Source organism: Pantherophis guttatus, chromosome 4 (genome assembly GCF_059756535.1).
Source record: "Pantherophis guttatus breed Tessera chromosome 4, ASM5975653v1, whole genome shotgun sequence".
Taxonomy (NCBI): domain Eukaryota; kingdom Metazoa; phylum Chordata; class Lepidosauria; order Squamata; family Colubridae; genus Pantherophis; species Pantherophis guttatus.
The window spans coordinates 118,038,165-118,061,567 of record NC_142066.1 but is presented as its reverse complement, the minus strand read 5'-3'; the positions used below and the strand labels follow the sequence as shown (position 1 = coordinate 118,061,567).

Below are 23,403 nucleotides of genomic sequence, written 5' to 3'. Positions count from 1 at the left end.
TCTAAGATCCCACTCACAATTTACTACTATTGAACCAGGTATCACCTATTCTATATGTGTGCATTTGGTTTTTCTTGTATAAATGTTAAATTTTATTTTTCATTTTGTTAGAAAGAGCCCAGTGTTCACATCTGTTAAGGTCCTTCTATATCTTTAGACTATCTTCTGGAGTATTGGCAATTACTGTCAGCTTGGTGTCATCTGCAAATATGATGAGTTCCCCTTCTAGTCTCTCATCTAAATCATTGAAGATACTGAAGATTACTGGGCCTAAGACAGAGCCTTGGGGTACCCCACTGCATACTTTCCTCCATGGAGAAGCAATTTCATTAAGGACTATGTGTTGAGTGCGGTTGGTAAGCCATCTGGTGATATCTAACCCATATTTTTCTATCAAATAGTAGGTTGTGGTTAACTTTATCAAATGCCTTACTGAAGTCTAAGTAAATTATATTCACAACATTTCTATGGTCCACTAATTTTATCATTTTGTCAAAAAATATAAGATTTGTCTGGTATTATCTGTTTTTGACAAGCCCACTTTGGCTTTTGGTTATAACTCTTTGCTCTAGGTTTTTGCAGATTCATTGCTTGATTATCTTTTCCAGAATCTTACCAAGTAATGATGTCAAGCTGATAGGTCTGTCGGTTTTAGGATACTTTTTTTTTTTTTTTTTAAGGAAATGGATTCTTATTTTAAATCTGTCTCAGAAAATATTTGATCCTATGGATTTTAACTGTGGAGATAAATTCCACCCAAATTTAGTGGGAATCAATCCTCTCCCAAATTTATCCACTAGAGCTACTACTCAATTTACAACAATTGGGATCAAACAGTTTGTTGTTAAGTAAGGCAGTTGCTAAGGGAGTTGTGCCAGATTTAAAAACTTTTTTGCCATGATTGTTAAGCAAATTGCTGCAGTTGTTAAGTGAGTCATGTGATTGTTACATGGGTCCAGATTTCACCATTGATTTAACTTGTTAGAAGCCAGCTGGAAAGGTCACAAATGGCAATCATGTGATCCTAGGATGCTGTAACCATCATAAATACATGCCAGTTGCCAGTTTCCTGAATTTTGATTACATGATTATGGAGATGCTACAATGGTTCTAAGTGTGAGGATCGGTTGTAAATTCCTTTTTTAAATGTAGCTGTAACTTCAAACGGTAACTAAATGAAGTTGTAAATCAATAATTACCTGTTGCTGTTTAGATTATCCCAACATGTTTGATGGGATGTGTTTCCTTTGAAGAATGTAAAAGTGGTGGGATAATAATTCTTGGGCATCTAATTATGCTGAGCTATTCTATTTTCCTAATACCGGTCTGCCTGAGTATACTATACAGTACAAGCATGATATCATATTGTTTTTATTCCACTGGTTTATCATTAGAAATAGTGCCCTAAGGTTGCAATTACAAGAATATGTTCAGTTCCAAGCATTAATAAATATGATACATACCAACAAATACATAGCTCAAGAAGTGTATCTTTCTTGCACCATAAACACAGCAGTAGATTAGATACACATAAGCCATTCATGTTTTGCCTGAAAACTTATGCCCATTCATAGCAACTGGAAATGCAGATGCTATGAACATAATTCCCAACCTGTTGCTTCTTCCAGACGTGCTCTCACTCCATGAGTGCTCCGGGGCCATGGATGGCTACTATAGAAGAAAAGAACTGGGACATAAACCACACAATCAAATGAATAACCATATGCATATGTGTATGAAATCACTGTACAAGCTAACATGAGTACATCCTGGCATCTCTGCACAGGAGAGCATCTGTATTACCCTTACGTCTCTGAATAAATTCAGATGACAGCTCCATTTCGTTTCTTCATTCATTTTGGAGGCCAGATGGCATTAGAATCATTTACTTCACCTTGTTGTGTTTAATTACTACAATCAACACACTATTTTCCAAATTAATCATAACAAAGTAATTTCATTAGTAACCCAGCAGGCTATTGAATTATTAGCATCATAACAGTTTGCAAACAATTAAACTTTATTTGAACCTTAAAAATTTGCAGCATGGAATGTTATTCTAGGATCTAATGCCAGTGTAGTACAAATATAGTACAGAGAAAATAAGCAAGATATTATATAAAATATGATTTAAAAAATAACCCGTTTGCAAAGGAACACAAGGAAATATAAGTAAATAATGGGAACAAACCAATTAGCATATATTGCCAAATGGTTCACATTAATGGGGATTTTTTTTTCCAGCCTCTCCTTTCCCTTCCCCCAGGTTATGGCATTTGTCAAGCCTTCATAAACAAATATGCTCACCCTTTTCTTTTTACTGGTTTAGAGTACAATATGTCTAGTTAAAAGATATGAATATAGTACCTTTGAAATATCTGCACTGTGAATGGTGTGTTTGTTAACATCAGCTGTGTTGTACATGAAAGAAAGGTTAAGAGAACAATATAGTTACTGCTGCCTACATCATCCAATCAATAGCAAAAAATATTTGAAGGGTCTGTCATTGATCAGTTGGCTAAGGACTCCCTCTCCTGGATTAACATGAAAAAGGGAAGGAAATTCTCCAAATATTTTAAGTTGCAAAAAATTCATTTGAACACCAAAAAAAGCGGCTGGGGGATGGGTTCCTCACCAGCATGTGTCGTGAAAGTCTACTGCCATCTTCTGGCTAACATTGGTAATACAAAGGATTAGCATTATTTCTCGCACTAAGACATGTTTTGGAACAGTGATATAATTCCTGATTTGTTAACAATCGTTGCATCTCAGGCATGTCAGGTCATATCCATAAACTTGAAGAATGATTAATACTTCTAAAGAATTCTTCATTCACCAATGAATTTTCTTAAAATAACAGTCTAGTCAATAGTCTTCAATGGAATTTATAAAAAACAAACACATAATAAAACAGGAGATAAACATTGCAACTGAAAGAGGCTTTTATGCCTTGATGCATAGCAAGAATCATTAATCACATGGTAAAACTGCTCTTGGATTATACCATTTCAGAATGCAATGAGGGAGATTTGTTTGAATGCTTCTCTGTGATGGGTTAGGGTAGACAGCACTGGATAAAGACTTAATGTTGGAGCCTTTTACACATTTCTTCAAAAGCAGACAAAATTTATTTCCTGCATATAAAATCACAATCTACATTAGATTCATTTAGGTCCCTCTGATTGCAATGGGACTTTATTTCCAACTTAGTCAATTAACCTTCTTATCGTAATAGCTTTCTATGACTTTTATTTTTAAAAAATATATATTTAGGGAATTATATGCAGAAAATTAATAGCTTCACTACGTGATAAACTATTTGCATGTATGCATAGTAAAAGATAACTAGAAAGATAGACAGAAACAGGCGAATCCTTTTAAAGCAATTTAATTTTTCAATTTATGAGCATTTTCTATTTTGAGCTATATTAATTTTAGAGGAATTCTGTCTAAACTTGGTCTTTGGCCACCATTAATTTAGAAACAGGAAATATAGCAAATCACATTGAGTTATGCTCTCAATACATATTTTTCTGAAATTTATGGCCTTTGTCCCACAAAATAATAAATCTTAACATTGAACCTTCCTGGTCCTGCTTTTATGAGATAGCACAATGGAACTTCAGAAAAATATTTTAAGTTAGTGAAACTTCATCAAAATACTACCTATGTTAATCTGGAAAAGAGATTAGGAGCATGATACCTGCAGAATTTGAGCATACGGATGGAAGTGATGCCAGGATTCAGCCAAAATATAGAAAGAGAATACAAATACAAGTTACCCGAATATCAATTAATTTTCCTATCTCATAATTTGTTATTATAAGCAAACAAAGATAATTCGGACCATTGTAATGGCTTGTGGATCAACATGTCTCTTGCTCTATATAGGAAAAGAAACATGAGGAATTTTGGAATAAATAGAATAAAGTCAAAAGATGGATTTTGTTTAGCATTTTATACTGGACTTATCAAATATATTAATGACTTAGCAGCCTAATATAATTTCTATTATTGTTGATCATTCCATATAATCGTTGGTTTTTGCTTCAATTGCCTGACAACTTTCTTCTAAGAAGCAAGCTGTGAAGCAACTGAAGCAAAAACCAACGACAGAGCTATGTAGAAGTAGCCATTAATCAAGCAGAGTTAATAGTCATACAAGTTTTTGGAAGAAGCACTTAAATTCTCAAAAGCTCTGCTAAGAAAAAAAATGTACTGATGCTATAATATGTACACCTTCTTTAAATAATTAAAAACAGATATATATTTCAATATGCTATCACAGTGCCATATATATATATATATATATATGTATGTATGTATGTATGTATGTATGTATGTCTGTCTGTCTGTCTGTCTGTCTGTCTTTGGTTATTCAGGTTTTCTCCCGCGTAAAATTGGAAGTGTCTTGGCGACGTTTCAACGAAGTCTCATTCGTCATCTTCAGGCTGGTGTTTTCTAAGAGCACGGAGCCGAAAACACCAGCCTGAAGATGACGAATGAGACTTCATCGAAATGTCGCCAAGACACTTCCAACTTTACGCGGGAGAAAAGCCGAATAACCAAAGACCTACATACAAACACCCGCGAAAACCTCCGAACACAAACACACACACACACACACACACACTGTTTAAGATTAAAATGCAAACGAAGGAAAAGACTTTTCCTTTTCAGTTAAGAAAAAGCAAATCATAGCAATGTTTACAGGAAGGATCCATTGCCATGTATCATTTATGTCAAGAAGAGGCATAAAATCTTGCAAAGATCTGCTGTGTTGCACATATTGAAATTAATTAGGCTGATCATCAAAAATTTATTGCAGCTTTCTTCCATTAAATTTCAAGTGCATATAATCAGGTTATGCTCATTTACCAAGTGAGTAATAAATACAACCCTAAATAATTGTATACCACAACAAAGAGTGTCAAAGCAAATAGGAAAAACCAAAGTAAAAATGTCTATATCTTCCCAGTCTTTAAGTTCATGTAGATCTCTGTAACCTCTTCACAGTTGGCTTGCAGTTTGCAGAATCAGACTGGCTGGAAAACAAGGGAAGGAAAAAAAAACACTATAGTTACAAATACAAAAAGGTAGAATATACTTAAACCATAAGAAATTCTTAACTCCATATTTTCTTAACCTTAAGGCCACTAAATAATTTTGGAATATGATTTTCCACTACATGGAAAAAGTACAAGTCAAGATACCACACTGGAAATTTCTTTATTCATTACATTGCTACCCCACCACAATGAATATGAGTGTCCCTCAACTACAACTTTAATGCATCTTAGAAAAAAAGAAGGCTTGTCTAAAAATACTTCCCTGATCAATAAAAATAACCACAGAATATCTTTAGTCTTGGTCAGTTGTCTGCAGTTCACAAATTTTAAGGCAATAACAGGAGACGTGTTTAATGCACCCGACAAGCCCTATATACTCTCATTTTTAGTCAAATAGGAACACTCCATGCACCACACAAAACTCTTCCAGGGTTAAGTTTTGCTCATTTCCCCCAGTAATTAATCAGAACAGAAAATCCCTTAGTCCCTTGCATTGGTGGACACTACAGCAACAACATAATGTAGCAATTTCATGTTACAAATGACTGAATCTTATCCTATTACTGTAGAACAACATCTTTACAAGATTTCAATTTATTAGCTTTATTTTGATAATTAAGCAATGAATCCCATGTCTGAACTAAATGAAGACTGCAAAAGTGAACAAAAAATTCTGGTACCTAATTCTTCTCGGCTTGCAATGTCAATTTTTTAAAAAGCTGGGGAGGGGGACAAGAGTTTATGAATCAAAACAATTTAATTAATTTAATTTTCTTAAATTAATTTTAAAACATTTTGTTATGTAAGCAAACACTTGAAAACATCATGTGGCGCTACCACCTTTATCCATATGGTCTGGAACCTATTTAGATCATTGATAGCGTAAGAAATTTGGGCAAACAGGAGTACAATTATAACATCAACACCTGACATTTATATTGAAGAAGGGTATGCCGTATGGCAGATTTCTAAAAAAATATTTGGAACAAACACAGATATGGACATATAACACCTGTCGGTCTGCAGGATCTCTCTTTTGCAAGGACTATACTGCAGCTGTTAAAAACTCCCACATTCTCAGAAAAGATATCGCTGCTAAGCAGCTGCATGGACCTCCTATAGGAACACCTCATTGGCATGTCTGTATTTGGAGAACTGCACACCTCTAATGTTAGGTGCAGATAGGTTATTGTTATTAAAATAGCTAAATGCAAAATATATCTATAGGAAAAGAAGCTGCTAAACAGAGCCAAATTTGAGGATACCCTGGACAAAATAAAAATAGGCCAGGCTATATGAAATATTTTGAATTTCAAATCTTTCCCAATGAAAGGTCTTTAAAAAGACTTCTGAACCATGTTCAAAATTTGCAATAAAGCAAGTTTTAGAACACAGGCAGATATAACATTTGAACTGTATGATTTTTCTTGGAGCCCTGTTAATAATAACTATTCAGTCAGGTAGTTTGCAAGCATAACATGACTAGAGAGTACCACAAATGATCAGGTTTCTAAACCCACCCTTTCCCTTGCCATTGCAGAATCATGTATTAATTAAACAACTCAAATGACAGCTCAGACTGTTAGTTTTGGTATTACTGTAGTTTTAAAAAGACAATAGTCTGTATGAAAAAAATGAGGGAAAGGTTTGTGCTCACCTTTCCTAATCTCTATGTTTAGACTATGAAGAGGGGAAAGAACTGGAATCATTTTGCAAAATAAAATTGCTTACATGTCCTGGTCAATGTTCTAAATACTCTATTCCTGGTACTCTTTAATTATAATAAAATGAAGGTCAAATATTGGTGTGATGGTCACAATATTGGTGTGATGGACATGGGATAATGGAGAACATTTTTCCTATTTCTAGAAACACATTATTTATTTGATGTAAAATTACAGATCCTTTTTCTCCTCCCATCCCAAGAAATACATTAAAGGTTCCAGGAAAAGAAACCTGTACAAAAAAGAGTAAAAGAACATATAAACCATTACAGAAAATTGAATTAAAATGTACTTACTGTTGCCTCTCAAATATCATACATCTCCATTATGTAGGCTTTAGGCACTAAGCCAATGGTTCCTTTCATTTCTCCTACCCACCAGCCAAATCTATTGTACTCCTAATTGAAAACAATATGCAGTATTAACCTTTAGTCTGATATGAATGCAACAGAGTTTTGCATATGACTCAAGTTTCCTCCTTATATACAGCTATAAGAGCATGAATGGAAAATTAAAATGTTAAGGAAGAGTGTATGAATGTTGTACGCATGACTTTCTCAAGCACTTGAAATGCAGTTAGGGCCAAGACAGGAAATTACTTTTTAAATGGCTAGGCATCTGTTTCTATGTCTGAAAAAAGATTTTAAAAACCTATTTATTTACCTATGGGTCTTGCAAGCCATATATACTCATGAGACAAGAATGTGATTATATCATCATCTGTTTTGTACGTATTTCCTAATTTGGTGATAAACACTTTTTTAAAAAAGAAAAATAAACCCTGTATCTTTTAAACATGTTCAATCGGAAATATTTTTCCAGTTGTAGGTAACTGGTGCAATCTTCCTTGTAATGCTGCTTTTTAATTTTTTAAAAAGTGCACATTATTGAGGCATTTTTCAGAAGTGTTCAAATTGGACTCATCTTTCTTTGTCTCTATTCTGTTTGGTTCCCACTAATAGAAACATACTTCTCTATTACTGTAAATACACAAAGACACACAAATACACAGTATTTCATTAAAAATGAGTATCTGGTACCAACTCAAAAATAGTTTAATAGAGTTGAAAAAGATCTTATGTTAAATTTTTGGTAAATTCACATATAAGAACTGCATATCATTACCCCTTCTCTGTGTTAGCCAATGTTTCCTGCCCTAAACTTTTATCAAAAATCTTATGAACCTGACAAATAATTAAATGCATTTTGCTTTCAATTTTGTTTAGGCTTAGCAAGATGAATCCAAATCAAGTGTATGAAAGTTTAAGAAACAATCTTTTCCGAAAGCAATACCAAGTTACAGAGATCCAAATTTAATTGTCTTTTGTCCCTTGAAGTAAATATTGTTATGATTAATACTAACAGGAGCTCAATAACTTTCAGCAATTGAAAATGGATTCCAGTAAAGTATGTGCCAAAGGAAACAGAAGAAAACAGATTCCTTGTTCAAAAGATAGACTGATGGTAAACTGTTTTTAAAAAACCCAAGGAAAATAGAACAGACTAGAGAGAATTCTGCTACAGTGGTTAGTCTGCTTTTACCTGAAGCTAAGCACTAATGGGTTCTGATGGAATTTAGGCATTATATGGGGTGCAAAATTCATCTGTCCTTCCATAGCATTTAGGGAAACAGCAAGGTACCAAAATTACTTCCATCCCTTCCAGGGCTTTTTTCAAATGATCTGATTAACTTGTACCAGATCTATTAACCCTAATTTATTAACAGCTCATATATGCTTTGTATGCCCTGCTATCATCCGTTCACATTTGTTTCCTATCTACTCCTATCCATTAACCCAGTTGTTCATAACTCCAAATTTGCCTTTCTTCCTGAAGCTGTCCCTCCATATCTCCCTTCCATCTCAAGTCCACCTTACTTTCTCATTTGGCACAAACATTGAGGAGAAGGTTTCTCCAGATTATGCTGTAACATAAAGTAGCAGAAATTTTTGCTTTAGTTTTGGTAATGAAGACAATTCTGTGTACTGGGGAAAGTTAGGGCTTCTATAAAGTTGCGATATTAAAAGCCACTAGGCAGATCTTTATACATTCATTTAACTAATAAATCACGTCACCAAGTTCTGCTTTTACCTCATTTGCCATCAGGATAAAAGAGCAGCTCCAAAGAAAAACTCTTGACTTCTTTATTCTCCCATGGCTATACATGATACCAGTTCACCAGTGCAATTCAGCAAGCAAGCTTGCTTACCAGCTACAGTAAGAATGACTCTTGCTGGACTGATAGTTCTGAGGCCAAAGCCCTTAAAGGCAAAGAGGTACTTGCTGTCTCACCAGGGGGTTCAGATATTCCAGCTGTGTGTGTTTGTTTAATAAACACATGTTTCATTCCACATTAGCCTGCTTAAATACACAAGCTACCTCTCTACAGATTTAAAGTGCAAGTAATCACTCATAATGCCAGTCTTCACCTGTGCTAGAGGAATCTTGCCAAGGAAGCTTTCCAAAATAACTTTTTTTTTGTAAATGTATGCTGGAGAACAGGGCAGAGAGAAATCATTATGTTCTGCAAAATGCTTTTTTACTTAAGGGATAATTAAAACTGTTTATGACAGAATGAAAATATTCCATTTCAGGAACTTATAAACCACATATTCTGAAGGTGATAGGAAAACCACCTCTAGGAGCCACAAATTAAAATGCTAAACTCACCCCCCCCTAAAAAAAACCATCTTTTTTTTTTTTTTTAAATTTGATTTATATGCCGCCCTTCTCCGGAGACTCAGGGCGGCTTACAATGCGTTAAGCAATAGCCTTCATACTTTTGTATATTTATACAAAGTCAGCTTATTGCCCCCACAAACTGGGTCCTCATTTAACCTACCTTAGAAAGGATGGAAGGCTGAGTCAACCTTGAGCCTGGTGAGATTCGAACCTGCAGTAATTGCAGGCAGCTGTGTTAATAACAGGGTGCATTAACCACTGTACTACCAAGGCTCTTGCTATTTAAGAATATTTAAATTTAATGCACTTGTCTGATTTTAAATATTACGGTAATGGAAGTGTAACAGTATCAGAAGCTAATTTATGGATAGGGTTCAGATACTGAAATCTTACTTTATCATTATTATTCTTGATATGAACCCCACAAGCAATCTGAATCCCAATTAAAGCATGTGAAGTATAAGCAGGTAGGAAAGAAAAAAAATGAACTGTTATATTGGAAATGTAATGTTTTAGACTTAGTTACTGCCATTACTACAGAGACATACATTTTTAACTAGTTAATTTGCTTACACCCCTTTCTTAGAATGTGTTTAACTTTTGTATGCACTTACAAATCAATTTGACCATACTTTTATAGCATCTTTATGGATACATTAGTTTCAGCAACAATAAAAGGCAACTGATTTTGGCTAGTAGCTACCCTCAGAGTCATATGCTAGTTCTGCGTATGAACACACACACAAATATAAATGAATAGAATTCAACAGTCACCTCTAGAGAAAACCCAAGTATTACTGCAATTTCAATATTTTATACTCTGTTCAAAATATAGATTGCCAGACATAGATTAGTATTAATTTTTGTCTAAAATATTGATTTAATATTTTAAAGAACAATCAGAATACTAACAAGAGTAATATATCATCATTTACTACAATTTAATGTTCAGAGTCAAAATAATGTATGTTATGAAACAGCTCCTTAAGTGCACTAAATTCATTTAAGAGATCATGAATTGCTTATATCACTGTAAAATATAAAATGCTTAGGGTGGGGCTCGAATTTAAATATCAGGCAGCCTCAAGAGTCAAATATTTAATTGTAATGAATAACAAACATAGTACGAATCTCACATACAACCTATTTATTTATATTCTATTCAGATATAGATAAGCCTATTATCTTAAAATTCTTCTATACGTCTAGATATACTGTGTATTCTTCCCATCAGCTCTTTCTTACAGCTTTGGCAATTGATTCACCTTCAAAAAGACTGATAAAATAATGAAGAATTCTTTAATCTGCAGGAAACCATTCCAGTCAATTTATAAGAATTATTGCATTCCTTTGTAGGATGTGTAATTATTTTCTATTAATCATGTACTATGAAGCTGCATTATGTGGTTATTCTGTTATCACTGGGAAGAAGCCTGCAGTCAGCTCCCAACAATGTTAGGTAATTACTAACACAAAGCTTCTTTCTCCTTCTGGAGAAATTCTATCAAGATCTAGAAGCACTGTAATGCTTTATTGTATGAAAGTAACCATGAAAGAAATTAAAGACCTACATAATGAATTGCTTAACAATAAATGTGCATGTGAGAAAAAGCTAGTGGGAGAAAAGGGAAGAAAAATGCTTTTAAATTTGGAAGAGGTGGGTCCAAAGTCCTCTTACTTAAACTCAAATAATGTAATTTTGCTATTATTAATCTATTTCAGTTGGTCTACTTCCTAATCCAGAATAAATCTATGAGAATCCTCTAAAGTAATGTTTAAAAGCATGCGTCTACACACACACACACACACACACACACACACACACACACACACACATTATGATCATCAATCATCAATGGGAGGTGTTCAAATTTCAGGACAGTAATAATTGAGAGTGATATTATCCTAACATTTAAAGTCCTTTACTACAAAGTCCTCCTACAGTCTTCTTCTTGTTCTGTAAAAATATTTCCATGGAGAGTCCTCTGAATTAAATACATACTTGTGATTTTGTATGCACTTGTGTGATGAATCAGCATGTCACAATGAATACATCAAATCCAACTACATTAAGCTTTAGTTCCATTCAGTATTTCTCTCAAATTAGCTCCACTGATTTCCATGTGATTAAATGTACTGACAAAGACTGCAATTTCTAAATTGCATAATACTAGATTTCTTTCTAAGAAACATTCCACAAAATTTCCTTCTTTCAGCATTCTATCTCGCCTGATTATAAATGATTAAGACTGCATTAAAGGCGATTCATCTTAAATCAAATCAAGCAAATACTTGATTCAATATCATGCTGGGATATGAAAAGTTTTACATAATTTTTAAAATATATGGTAAATTGAATGAGTATGACAAACACAAAAATCCTTAATGAATGTTTAGCACCGGAATACTGTATGATCACAGATTCAAGAAAAGGCAACCCACTTGCTACTAGAAAGCTTTGTGTGAATCTATCTAAATATAGATTTTGAAAATTTTGGATTCAGTACTGATTATGGTATCTTTAAATGTTTCAGATATGAACTAAAAGTCCTATAATCCAAATGCACAAATTTATCGAGTATGCTGGAAAGTTTAATTAAACACATTTAGAGGGTATAGTGAAGTCTCACTGAGACTGGATCTGTAGGGGATAGCTGATAATGGTTTGAAATTGGCAAGCAATTTACTTTATCTGAAAACAAAAATACATAATCATGATTTCTTCTCAATTACTGCACAATTGTTCAAAATGCTATTTCAATACATACTTCAGATACAGTCCAGAATAAAAAAGCAATGCATTTAATAAATGAAAATCAAGGTTTTCTTCTATAGATTATTTTAATAGATGTCTATGATTTTGTTAAAACAAAATTTAAGATGGCAGATTTATTTTGGTTTTTCTCAGAGTTATTCCTGACCAAAATCAAATACTTCTACTAGTAAAAAGCAATACCATATTATATGTCAAAACTCTACAGATAGCCATATTATCTGAGTCATGGCAAGTAGCATTCTTGTTAAATATTATTACTCTCAAAGTAAATGTGCAAATGATGAGCCATAGAATAACATTATATGAAACACGTGCCCAAACCTCAATTTTTGTTATACAATATAAAGAATGAAAACAACAATCATGTTGCCTTATGTATGTGCCCGGAACATGAAATTGCTCAAATTTACAAACTAAAATCATCTTGACCTTGACAGAGTAACCTTCCACTTTCTCACCTTATAATATACTCAAAATAAAAGTACTGGAAATCTTGACAATATGTACATTTATAGTGAAGATTAAGTTTATATATTACCAAATAGCTGCACTCTTTGGGAAATGGAAACAGTAGGATATTAAGTGTTAAATCAGCTTTTTCAGTTTCAGTTTCATTTGTTTTTTAAGAAGTTTAACATACAATTGTTAACAAAAATTCCTAGAACCACTAAAATCATGACATGGGTTTTCCCCTGTAGTTCTATTTTGATACCTGACTTTTAATAAGAAATAAAAGGGTAATCAAAGAATTAATTTTAATTGCTATATTTTAAAAATGAATTTGGGTTCCTTGTTTCTGCAAAATTACTTCAGCTGCTTTCGTCTATGAATTGAAAAATGTGGATGTTTAATTAAAGAATTATGGAATTATTTGAAGTTGATATCTTCATAAAAAGATCAAGAGAAAATAAACAATAACATGCTGGTATAGACACGAAGTTTTAATAAAAACACTTTCCGATTATAATCACTATTACAATTAATCTAGACTACATTATGGATTTTTTTCAGCAATGAACATACAGAAAATATAATAAAATGAAGAATTTAAAAAAGAATATTACAATAACCACTACATTTTATAAAATTTCAGGAATCCAATTACTATAAGAAAACTTTAGTGTGCAATGTTGCAGAATTTAAAATATAAATTCTGTACTATTTGCAGTGGGTATTCAAATTCATAAATGAAACTATAAATTAAGTTTGCTTAAAACAGTATATGGTAATTTTTAAAAGCTATCCAAGATTTTGTATTTTTTCATCATCAAAGTACAATTATCATAAATATTAGAGTAACTTGGAACAAGATAAATTTTCCAGTAAAGATGCCCAAATCCATTAACACTTTGGCAGAACTTTCTACAAAGTTGTTACTGGCATAAATATATTTTGATTTCTTTTGTTAACTGTTCTGTTGAAATACTATTTGTATCTGTTTTATCTTTTAATTTATATTGTATTCTTCCTACATCGTATAATGCTTACCTTTAATTTTTTCTCATGAGAATAAGATTTTACTAGAATTAATGCCAATAAATGTCTGATATATGATGAGGGGATAACAGTAATAATTAAGATGAAGCCAAGTTAAATTTCTGACATCATTTTTGAACTCCACAAATTAACAAGCGCACCTCTAATTTTCAACCACTAGATGGGGTAAAGAATTATTTTTCAAAAAAAATAAATAAAATAAACTCAAGGATCACCAGGTGCCAAGAAGCTAAAGCTTTTTATAGTATTACGAAATATCGACAGCTTTAAGAAATGTTTGATCAAGTTCTTAAGCTTCAAAGGCTTTAGATTATTTTACCTTAGCAGTACTGTTAAATTCTTTCTCTGGTTAATAACTCTCAGAACTGGATAAATTTTATTCTGAACATTTTTGTTTCCTAAATTCAGAGCTGATAGAAGACTGTATTTTGCAGAAGCATTTATAACAGCAATACTCAAACTGGGGGAAAAAAAAGTTGAATTTTGATTTAAAGTTCTTTTCAATTTTAGACATTAAGTAACTGCAGATCATAAAATATAACCAAGCTGCAAGATCTAGATAAAAAGACAAAGATTCCAAATACATTTAACAAAGTATTAGACAGGTTAGAGACCAAGCGAATTCCAACTCATATTCCCTTTTATAATGGAACATTTTCAATCCTGAATTGAATAACAATGAATCTTACCATTAAAAATGGTATAAAAATACAGTGTTTCTTCATAAAGAAGGCTGGGTCTTATTTTTTTTTGACCACCCAAAAAAATGGCTAGGGTTTCTTTTTGGAGGGTTCTAATTATTGACACACCTCATGGTGGTGGCACCGACAGGCCCACCCAGCAGGAGCCGGCTGCTGGCCCACTTCTTCTACAGCCGCTTGCCACCACTTGCACATATCGCCCTGGCCTCCATTTCGCCTTCAGATGCCTTCTGGCAGGCATCTGAAGATGAAACAGAGACCAGGGCGATGCGTGCGAGTGGCGGCAAGCGGCTGCAGAAGAAGCAGCCGCAGAAGGTGTCAAGGCAGGTGTTGGGGTGTGCGAGGCCTGGTAAGTAGGGCAGCTCCACCACCCCCATCCTAGCTTATTTTTTACCTGTGTGCTTCACTGCACCCCCTGCACCCCAGTGTGGGCAGGTGGGCAGGGTCTTAATTAGGGCTAATTTGTAGGTGGAGCTTAATTTGTTTGCATGCACTCAAAAACATGATAGGACTTCTTTTCAAAGTAGATCGGTTTTTTGGAGAAACACGGTAGTTTTAAAAAATTAGGAGCTTAATTACATGAAACCTACAAAATTACTTAGTAGAAGAAACCTATAAATTAGTTACAAGAGCATCTAGAAATAAGTGAGATATTATCACAGGACACAGCATTTGTCAAAAACAAATCTTGCCAGCCAAACCTGATTGCCTTCTTTGATAAAGTGACTAAATTAGTGAATAAGGGAAATGCTATGAATGTAGTTTATTTAGATTCCAGTAAGGCATTTGACAAAGTAGATCATAGTCTATTCTTGGTAGGCCATTGTTCTTGGACAGGACAATGTGGGATAGATAGTACCATCACCAGATGGATTTGCAATTGGCTAACCAACCACACTCAGCATGTAATCAATCGTCAATGAAACTAGATCTACATGGAGAGAAGCGTGCAATGGAATTCAAGATTCTGTCTTGCAGCCATTGCTCTTGAACATCTTCATAAATGACCTAGATCAGGGATGTCAAACTCATGTTTTCACGGCGGTATCATGTGACGTATTGGGACTTCCCCTCCCTTCACTAAATCAGGCATGGGCATGGCCAGCGCGTGATGCCTCCAGGCTGTGAGCTGTGAGTTTGACATCCCTGACCTAGATGAAGGAACTCATCAGATTTGCAGACAACACCAAGTTGGGGGTAAATAGCTAACACCTAAAGTGTTAGACTCAAATAGACTCAAGACTCAGAAGGATCTTGACAGATTTGAACACTTGGGTCGCATCCAACAAATGCAATGAGTGAGAAAAGTAAGCTTCTAGGCAAGAGAAACCAAATGCACAGGTATAGAATAGGTGGTACCAGCCTTAACAGTAGTAACTGTGAGAGGATGTAAGTGTCCTGGAAGACCACCATTTAAGTAAGAGCCAACAGTGTGCTACAGCTGCCAAAAAAGCTAATGCTGTCTTGGGCTACATTAATAGAGGAATAGTTTCAATATCATGTGAAGTGATAATACCACTTTGTACTGTACTGGTGAGACCACACTTAGAATACCTGCATCCAACTGTGATCACAATATAAAAAAGATGTTTAAATCCTAGAAAGACAAAAGCAACAAAGATGATAAAGTGGCTATCAATTAGGGCTTGATAGCCCTAATCATTGTACAATGAATACAATGAATAAGGGAATTATTCTAATAATTCTAATCTAATAATTCATGTCTAATCTAATGAAAAGAGGAACTAGGGGTGATATGATAGCAGTCTTTCAGCACTTGAAAGACTGTCATAGAGAAGAAGAGCTCAGCTTATTTTCCAAACCACCTGAGGGCAGTAAGAAGTAACGGGACGAAGATTTTTAGAGAGAGATCCAAACTAAAACTAAGGAGAAATTTCCTGACAGTGAGAACAATTAACCAATGGAACCAGTGCTGGGATTCAAATTTTTTTACTACAGGTTCTGTGGGCGTGGCTTGATGGGCATGGCATGGCTTGGTAGGTGTGGCTTGGTGGGCATGGCAGGGGAAGGTTACTGCAAAATCCCCATTTCCTCCCAATCAGCTGGGACTTGGGAGGCAGAGAATAGATGGGGTTGGGGCCAGTCACAGGTGGTATTTACTGATTCTCCAAACTACTCAAAATTTCTGCTACCAGTTCTCCAGAACTTGTTAGAACCTGCTGATTACCACCTTTGAATGGAACGGCTTACCTCCAGAAGTTGTGGGAGCTCCATCACTGGAGGTTTTCACTGGAAGTTTTTACCAAGAGACTAGACAAATATTTGTCCAGAATGGTGTAGGATTTCTTGCCTGAGCAGAGGGTTGAACTAGAAGACTCCCAAGGTCCCTTCCAAACCTATTATTCTATGCTCTGTGTTCTAAACTGGGTTAGCCTTTAGTTTATCTTTAGTTTACTCAACCTTTAGTTTACTCAATTAAGTATCAAGACTTGAATGCTAAACATTAAAATATAATCCAATGTACTGTTTCTTTAAAAAAAAAACTATCCCATTTGGTTCAAAGGGGCTTCTTATTAAATATCATGTAGGAAGATTGCTCTGCTCATTCTATGCCTAGCAGCCACCTAATGAATTAAATAATACAAAAGAAGGAGGTAAGACATGATTTACATGTAAGTAATTTTATATCAACCTCTTCTTCTATTAGTAACATACTCTGTTGGCCCAGTTTTCCATCTGTAATATGGGATGAAAATAATTTTTCATCCAAGGAGTGTCAGGAGGACAGAAATGATAAATGAAGACTGTAGAGTTAGTGGAACACATGAGTAACTTAGTTGTTAGATTTACAACAAATGGAACAAATTCATTATCAAATTGCTGTTAGTAACACTAGATCTTTTTGGATCACTTCTAGCTATTCTTACCTCAAGTGGGAAACATTTTGCATTTTACTATTACAAAGGGCATGGCCCAGAGAATATTATGAAAATATTAGTCTGGAAACAGCTGACATTCTTAGGAATGTATTGGATGAAAACTGGCAGGGACCTGATGTCATGAATGACCTCTAGCTTTGGTATGGCAGGAATTTAAAAAAGTTCTGCAAAGATTTGTACATTGTGGTAAAAACAAGGGGGGGAGGGGGCTGTTGGAAAATGCCCCAAACACTTTTCCATGCAAACTTATCTGAAAGGTATACCTCTACAGAGTGGTTTAAGGCAGAAGCCAACTCCCAGATAAAGTTGCGGTTACATCTTTCTTCACAATAAAATAGGGCTTAAATGTAAAAAAAAATGTGAAGCTTTTAGTCTTACACAAATTGCCATGTTGCAGAATTTTATCTCTTTTAGAGACTGTAGAGCAATAAATAAATACAGGAAATAAGTGTGGTTACTAAAAAGAAGAAGAAATTGGTACTTTGAAAATCATATAAATTTTCACATCACACCCATGTGCATACACATGGAGAACCTCGATTCTTCTTGAGGCTAAAACTGTGAAAGTTTACCAATATAAATCTCTCTCTCCCTCTCTTCTCCACGCCCACCCTGTCTCAGATCAGCATATATAAAAAGTACCAAAGAAAAGGAAGTAAAACATATACATTCACATCCACTTCATACTATATTGACAAAGCTACATTTTACAAGCAATAGGAGCATTGTCTCAGCGGGAAGTTACTTAATGGTGGGTAACCAAGATTCCAAACAGAGATAAATAAGTTTTAAAGACAATTCCTGTTGCACAATAACACTTCAAATGTGGTTACATTAAATTGACAAAATAATTAATGTGCAAGGAACTTCTCACCGAGTGTGAAAGATGCAAAGGAAATGCCCATTTCCTGACGACCTTGAAGTTTGCTTTTTTTTTTTCTCCCTTTGGTCTTATTTCAACTATCTCCCCATACTTATCAGGGGTTGAATACAGTACCTTACTGAGAATGTAGATAACATCACCACGTTTGAATGACAGCTCATCAGGAACATCACCAGCGCAATCCCATAAACCTTGATAGAAATTAACATAATCGGTTTTTTTATTGCCTGGAGAAGAAAAAGATGCATACATTAGATTTTTGAGCCTGATTGCTGCTCTGATGAAGCTTTTTTTCAGAGGCTTAAAAAAAAAAAAAGAGTACATCTACCTTTAGTCTTTACTATTCTTTCTAAGTGCAACAACAAAAAAAGCCTCTTTTTCATTGTAAAACTTAGCTCCACATCCTCTTTGCCACTGCTACCCTATTCATTTTCACACATAAAAAGAAAAACATTGCTACTGGCATTAGAAAAACATTTGGCAGCAGAGAGAAATAAATATTTCCTTGAAGTCTGGGTTTTGGGTGTGTGTGAAATCTTTGAAAATTTTACTCTTATTGAGATCTAGCACAAAACTTTTGTAGATATTTCTGTAGAGAGAACCTTGCTGAAGCTGCATTTTTAAAATAAATCTATTTGTGTCAGCAACAACTGATGACATTAAGTTCTGGAAAAATATGCAACACTCTTTAGATATAAACTCATCCTTCTGAGAACATAAGCACAATGAATGTGCTGCATTCAAACTGCCATACAGACCATTAACTGACAGATTATTTTAGAGTTTAGAGTGTTTAGAGTTTAGAGTTTATTGGATTTCTATATCGCCCTTCTCCCAGGGGACTCAGGGCGGTGTACAGCCACATTAAAACACATGAATTTATAAAATTTAAAACCAATTAAAACAAATATATACAATTTGGCCCTCAAATTAAAACACACATACACTCACTTAAAATTCATATTAGGCCAGTCCGGCTTGCTGAAACAGGAAGGTCTTTAGGTCACGGCGAAAAGTACGTAAGTCGAGGCTAAGACGAAGCTCTAGGGGCAGCTCATTCCAAAGGGCTGGTGCTCTCACAGAGAAGGCTCTCCCCCTGGATGTCACCAGTTGGCATTGTTTGGCCGACGGCACCCTGAGGAGCCCCTCTCTATGGGAGCGTATTGGCCAGTGGGAGGTTGTTGATTGCAGAAGGCGGTCTCTTATGGTTTAGGTTTAGGTTTAGGTTTATTTGATTTGTATACCGCCCTACTCCCGAAGGACTCAGGGCGGTGAACAGCCAACAATAAAATACATAAATACACAAAATTTAAAAACCCGATAAAATCAAATTAAATTATTTGGCCCAGACAAATTAAAATGCCCCAATAATTTAAAAACAGATTAAAATTTACGTATTTAAAAAGGGAAGAGATCAGGCCAAGCCCGCTTGATGGAATAAAAAGGTCTTCACAGCACGGCGGAAGGAGTGCAGATCCGGGATCCTCCGTATCTCCGGGGGGAGCTCATTCCAGATGGTAGGTGCCCCCACAGAGAAGGCTTTCCCCCTAGGGGCCGCCAGTCGACACTGTTTGGCTGACGGCACCCGGAGGAGTCCCTCTCTATGAGAGCGTACTGGCCGGTGGGAGGCTATTGGTGGTAGTAGGCGGTCCCGTAAATAACCAGGCCCTAAGCCATGGAGCACTTTAAAGGTGGTAACCAAAACCTTGAAGCGCACCCGGAAGACCACCGGGAGCCAGTGCAGCTCGCGCAGGAGAGGTGTTACATGGGAGCGCCATGTCACTCCCATTACCACCCGCGCGGCCGCACTCTGCGCCAGTTGGAGCCTCCGGGTGCTCCTCAAGGGGAGCCCCATGTAGAGAGCATTACAATAGTCCAGGCGGGAGGTGACGAGGGCATGAGTGACCGTGCGTAACGAGTCCCGATCCAGAAAGGGACGCAACTGGCGAATCAGGCAGACCTGATAAAAAATCCTCCCGGTCACGGCTGTCAAGTGCTCTTCTAAAGACAGCCGTGAATCCAGGAGGACGCCCAAGTTGCGAGCCCTCTCCGTGGGGGCCAGTGATTCGCCCCCAATAGTCAGTGATGGCGTCAACTGGCTATATCGGGATGTCGGAAACCACAGCCACTCGGTCTTGGATGGGTTGAGCCTGAGCCTGTTCCTCCCCATCCAGATCCGTACGGCCTCCAGGCACCGGGACATCACTTCAAGGGCATCGTTGGGGTGATCCGGGGTGGAGATGTACAGCTGGGTGTTGTCAGCGTACTGATGGTACTCCACCCCGAAACCACGGATGATCTCGCCCAGCGGCTTCACATAAATGTTGAACAGGAGAGGTGAGAGGACCGACCCTTGCGGCACCCCACATATGAGGGGCCTCGGGGTCGACCTCTGTCCCCCTGTCAACACAGACTGCGACCGGTCAGAGAGAAAGGAGGAGAACCACCGCAACACAGTGCCTCCCACCCCTAACTCTTCCAACCGGTGCAGCATGATACCATGGTCGATGGTATCAAAAGCCGCTGAGAGATCTAACAGGACCAGGACAGAGGAGCACCCCCTGTCCCGAGCCCTCCAGAGATCATCAACCAATGCGACCAATGCCGTTTCCGTGCTGTACCCGGGCCTGAAGCCCGACTGGAATGGATCCAGATACGTCGTTTCATCCAGGTGCTGGGGGAGCTGTTGCGCAACCACACTCTCAACAACCTTCGCCACAAAATGAAGGTTGGAGACCGGACGATAATTTATCAACATTGCCGGGTCCAGGGAAGGCTTCTTGAGGAGAGGCCTCACCACCGCCTCTTTCAAGGCGGCAGGAAAGACACCCTCACCCAGCGAAGCATTTATAATCCCCTGGAACCAGCCTCGTGTCACCTCCTGAGAAGCCAGCACTAACCAGGAGGGACACGGGTCCAATAAACAAGTGGTCGCGTTCAGTCTACCCAGAATCCTGTCCACGTCCTCAGGGGTCACAGGATCAAACTCATCCCAGATAACATTCTCAAGACCTGCCCCAGTCCCTCCCCCTGAGACTATCCAGTCGGAGTCCAGATCTTCCCGAATCTGAGCGATTTTGTCATACAGATATTGAACAAAATCCTCGGCTCTACCCTCTAAGGGGTCCTCCCGCGCTTCCTGGTGGAGCAGGGAGCAGGTCACCCTAAACAGGGCGGCCGGGCGATTATCTGATGACGTAATAAGAGCAGCAAAATAGCTACATTTCGCTGCTTTTATCGCCACTAGGTAATTCCTAATATGGGCTCTTACCAGTGTCCGGTCAGATTCAGAAAGACTGGCCCTCCAACTACTCTCTAGGCGTCTTTTCCGGCGCTTCAACTCCCTCAGCTCCTCAGTGAACCAAGGAGCTAAATGAGATCGGCGCCGGGTCAGAGGCCGCAAAGGCACGACCCGATCCAGAGCTCCAGCGGCCGCCCTATCCCAGGCGGCCACTAGGTCTCCAGTCGAGGCGTGTGCCAGATCCTCAGGGAATGGCCCAAGCTCCATCTGGAACCTATCCGGTTCCATCAGGTGCCTGGGGCGGAACCATCTTACCGGCTCCGCCTCCCTGCGGCGGGGTGTAGCGGTTCGAAGGTCGAGACGAAGGAGAGAGTGATCAGACCATGACAAGGGCTCGGTGACTATATCCCCTATCTCGAGATCACTCAACCACTGTCCAGAGACAAAAACCAGATCCAGCGTGTTTCCCCCCGTGTGGGTAGGGCCATGAATTAACTGGGTCAGGTCCATGGCTGTCATGGAAGCCATGAACTCCCGAGCCACCTCAGATGCCTCACCAACGGACGGCAAGTTGAAATCCCCCATGACCATAAGCCTAGGGGTCTCAACCGCCACCGTGGCGATGACACTGAGTAGCTCGGGCAGGGCTGCTGCCACATGGCAGGGAGCCAGGTATGTGATCAGCAAACCCAGCTGAACCCCGTGGCCCCATTTCACAAGGAGGGATTCACAGCCGGCCGTCTGAGGAACAGTGGCCTCCCTCGGTCTCAGACCTTCGTTAATAATAACCGCTACCCCCCCGCCCCTACCCTGCAACCTCGGCTGATGGAATGCGCGGAAACCTGGTGGGCACATTTCAACAAGAGGGACCCCCCCTCTTGGCCCAACCAGGTTTCCGTAATACCTGCCAGGTCCGCTCCCCCCTCCTGAACAAGATCACAAATGAGGGGGGCTTTATTTACTACAGACCTGGCATTGCATAACATCAGACGGAGGCCAGGGCCCTGAGGATCTGCGCCACCTGGAAAACGAGTGGAGCTTTGGGGGCCGGAGCGCGCCACCGCTCGAAGACAGCGGGCGCGCACTCCCCTAACACGATATGGCCCCCTGCTCCCGCCATATCTACCCCTCCCACCCACAGTACTGATGGTAAAAACCTTATCTGGATGAACTTTATCCCCCCTCTTGACCCCGGGGCCCCCACCCCCCATGCCGTGCTCCACAGCCTTACCTGGCCCTCCCCTTAGTGGGTTATCCCCCATACCCACGGCCTTACTTCTGATCCAACCCTCCCCCCCCGGAACCCCTTAAGACATTTGCTAAAACTTTACATAAAAAACCCCTCAATCCCCTCTTCGCGACATGCCACCTCTCTGGGTTCCAAAGCCCTTCATCGAGGTAGGCCTTCGATAACATGGAAGGCCAGGCTTGCGAGAGGGGGGAGTCTCGCAAGGCAAAGAGCTCAGCCGGTGAATACATTCCTGCAAGTTCGCCTGGGGAAATAGAGTCAGGCTAAGGATTCAATGATGGTACATTTAAAAGTCCAGAAGAGACAGTTCACCATTTTGGCACGGATCAGAACTGGGGCTCCATTGTCCTCTCACGGCAGTGGAGAGGAGTCTCAAGCCGATGTCCTGAGAAAACAATGACCAAGCCACCCTCTCACGGCTGCTGGTATCGGCAGATCTAGTTCAGTGGCAATAACAGCAAGGTGACTCCCTCGGTGACCACACCCAGGCTTAAGCCTCTCCTCACAGCAAGGCATTGTAAATGTGACTGGGACTGATGATATAGCCGGAAACCGGGGGTCAATTATAGTCAGGTCAGGTCAGGGGTCCAGTAAGTCCAATGCAGTCCAGTGCCAGTGCAGATAAGGTCCAGATCAAATGGCCACAGCCCCGCCCACACCCATAACCAGGCCGCGGCGGGG

The 23,403-nt window shown here is 38.2% G+C and overlaps 2 protein-coding genes across 3 annotated transcripts in view; one reads left to right on the top strand and one right to left on the bottom strand.

Annotated features, from left to right (window-relative positions):
* Positions 1-23,403, top strand: part of LOC148114323 (uncharacterized) — a 196,556-nt gene that overhangs the window by 155,957 nt on the left and 17,196 nt on the right. The window lies entirely within an intron of this gene.
* Positions 1,356-23,403, bottom strand: part of SKAP2 (src kinase associated phosphoprotein 2) — a 148,777-nt gene continuing 126,729 nt past the window's right edge. The window contains exons 11-13 of one of the 2 annotated variants that reach the window (XM_087892628.1): positions 18,347-18,459; positions 7,090-7,191; positions 1,356-5,045 (exon numbers count right to left, since the gene is read on the bottom strand). In XM_087892628.1, coding sequence (XP_087748754.1) covers positions 7,099-7,191; positions 18,347-18,459 — 206 coding nt within the window. In that variant the 3' untranslated portion in view covers positions 1,356-5,045; positions 7,090-7,098. The remainder of the gene's footprint in view (positions 5,046-7,089; positions 7,192-18,346; positions 18,460-23,403) is intronic. The other variant, XM_087892629.1, reaches the window with a different exon arrangement.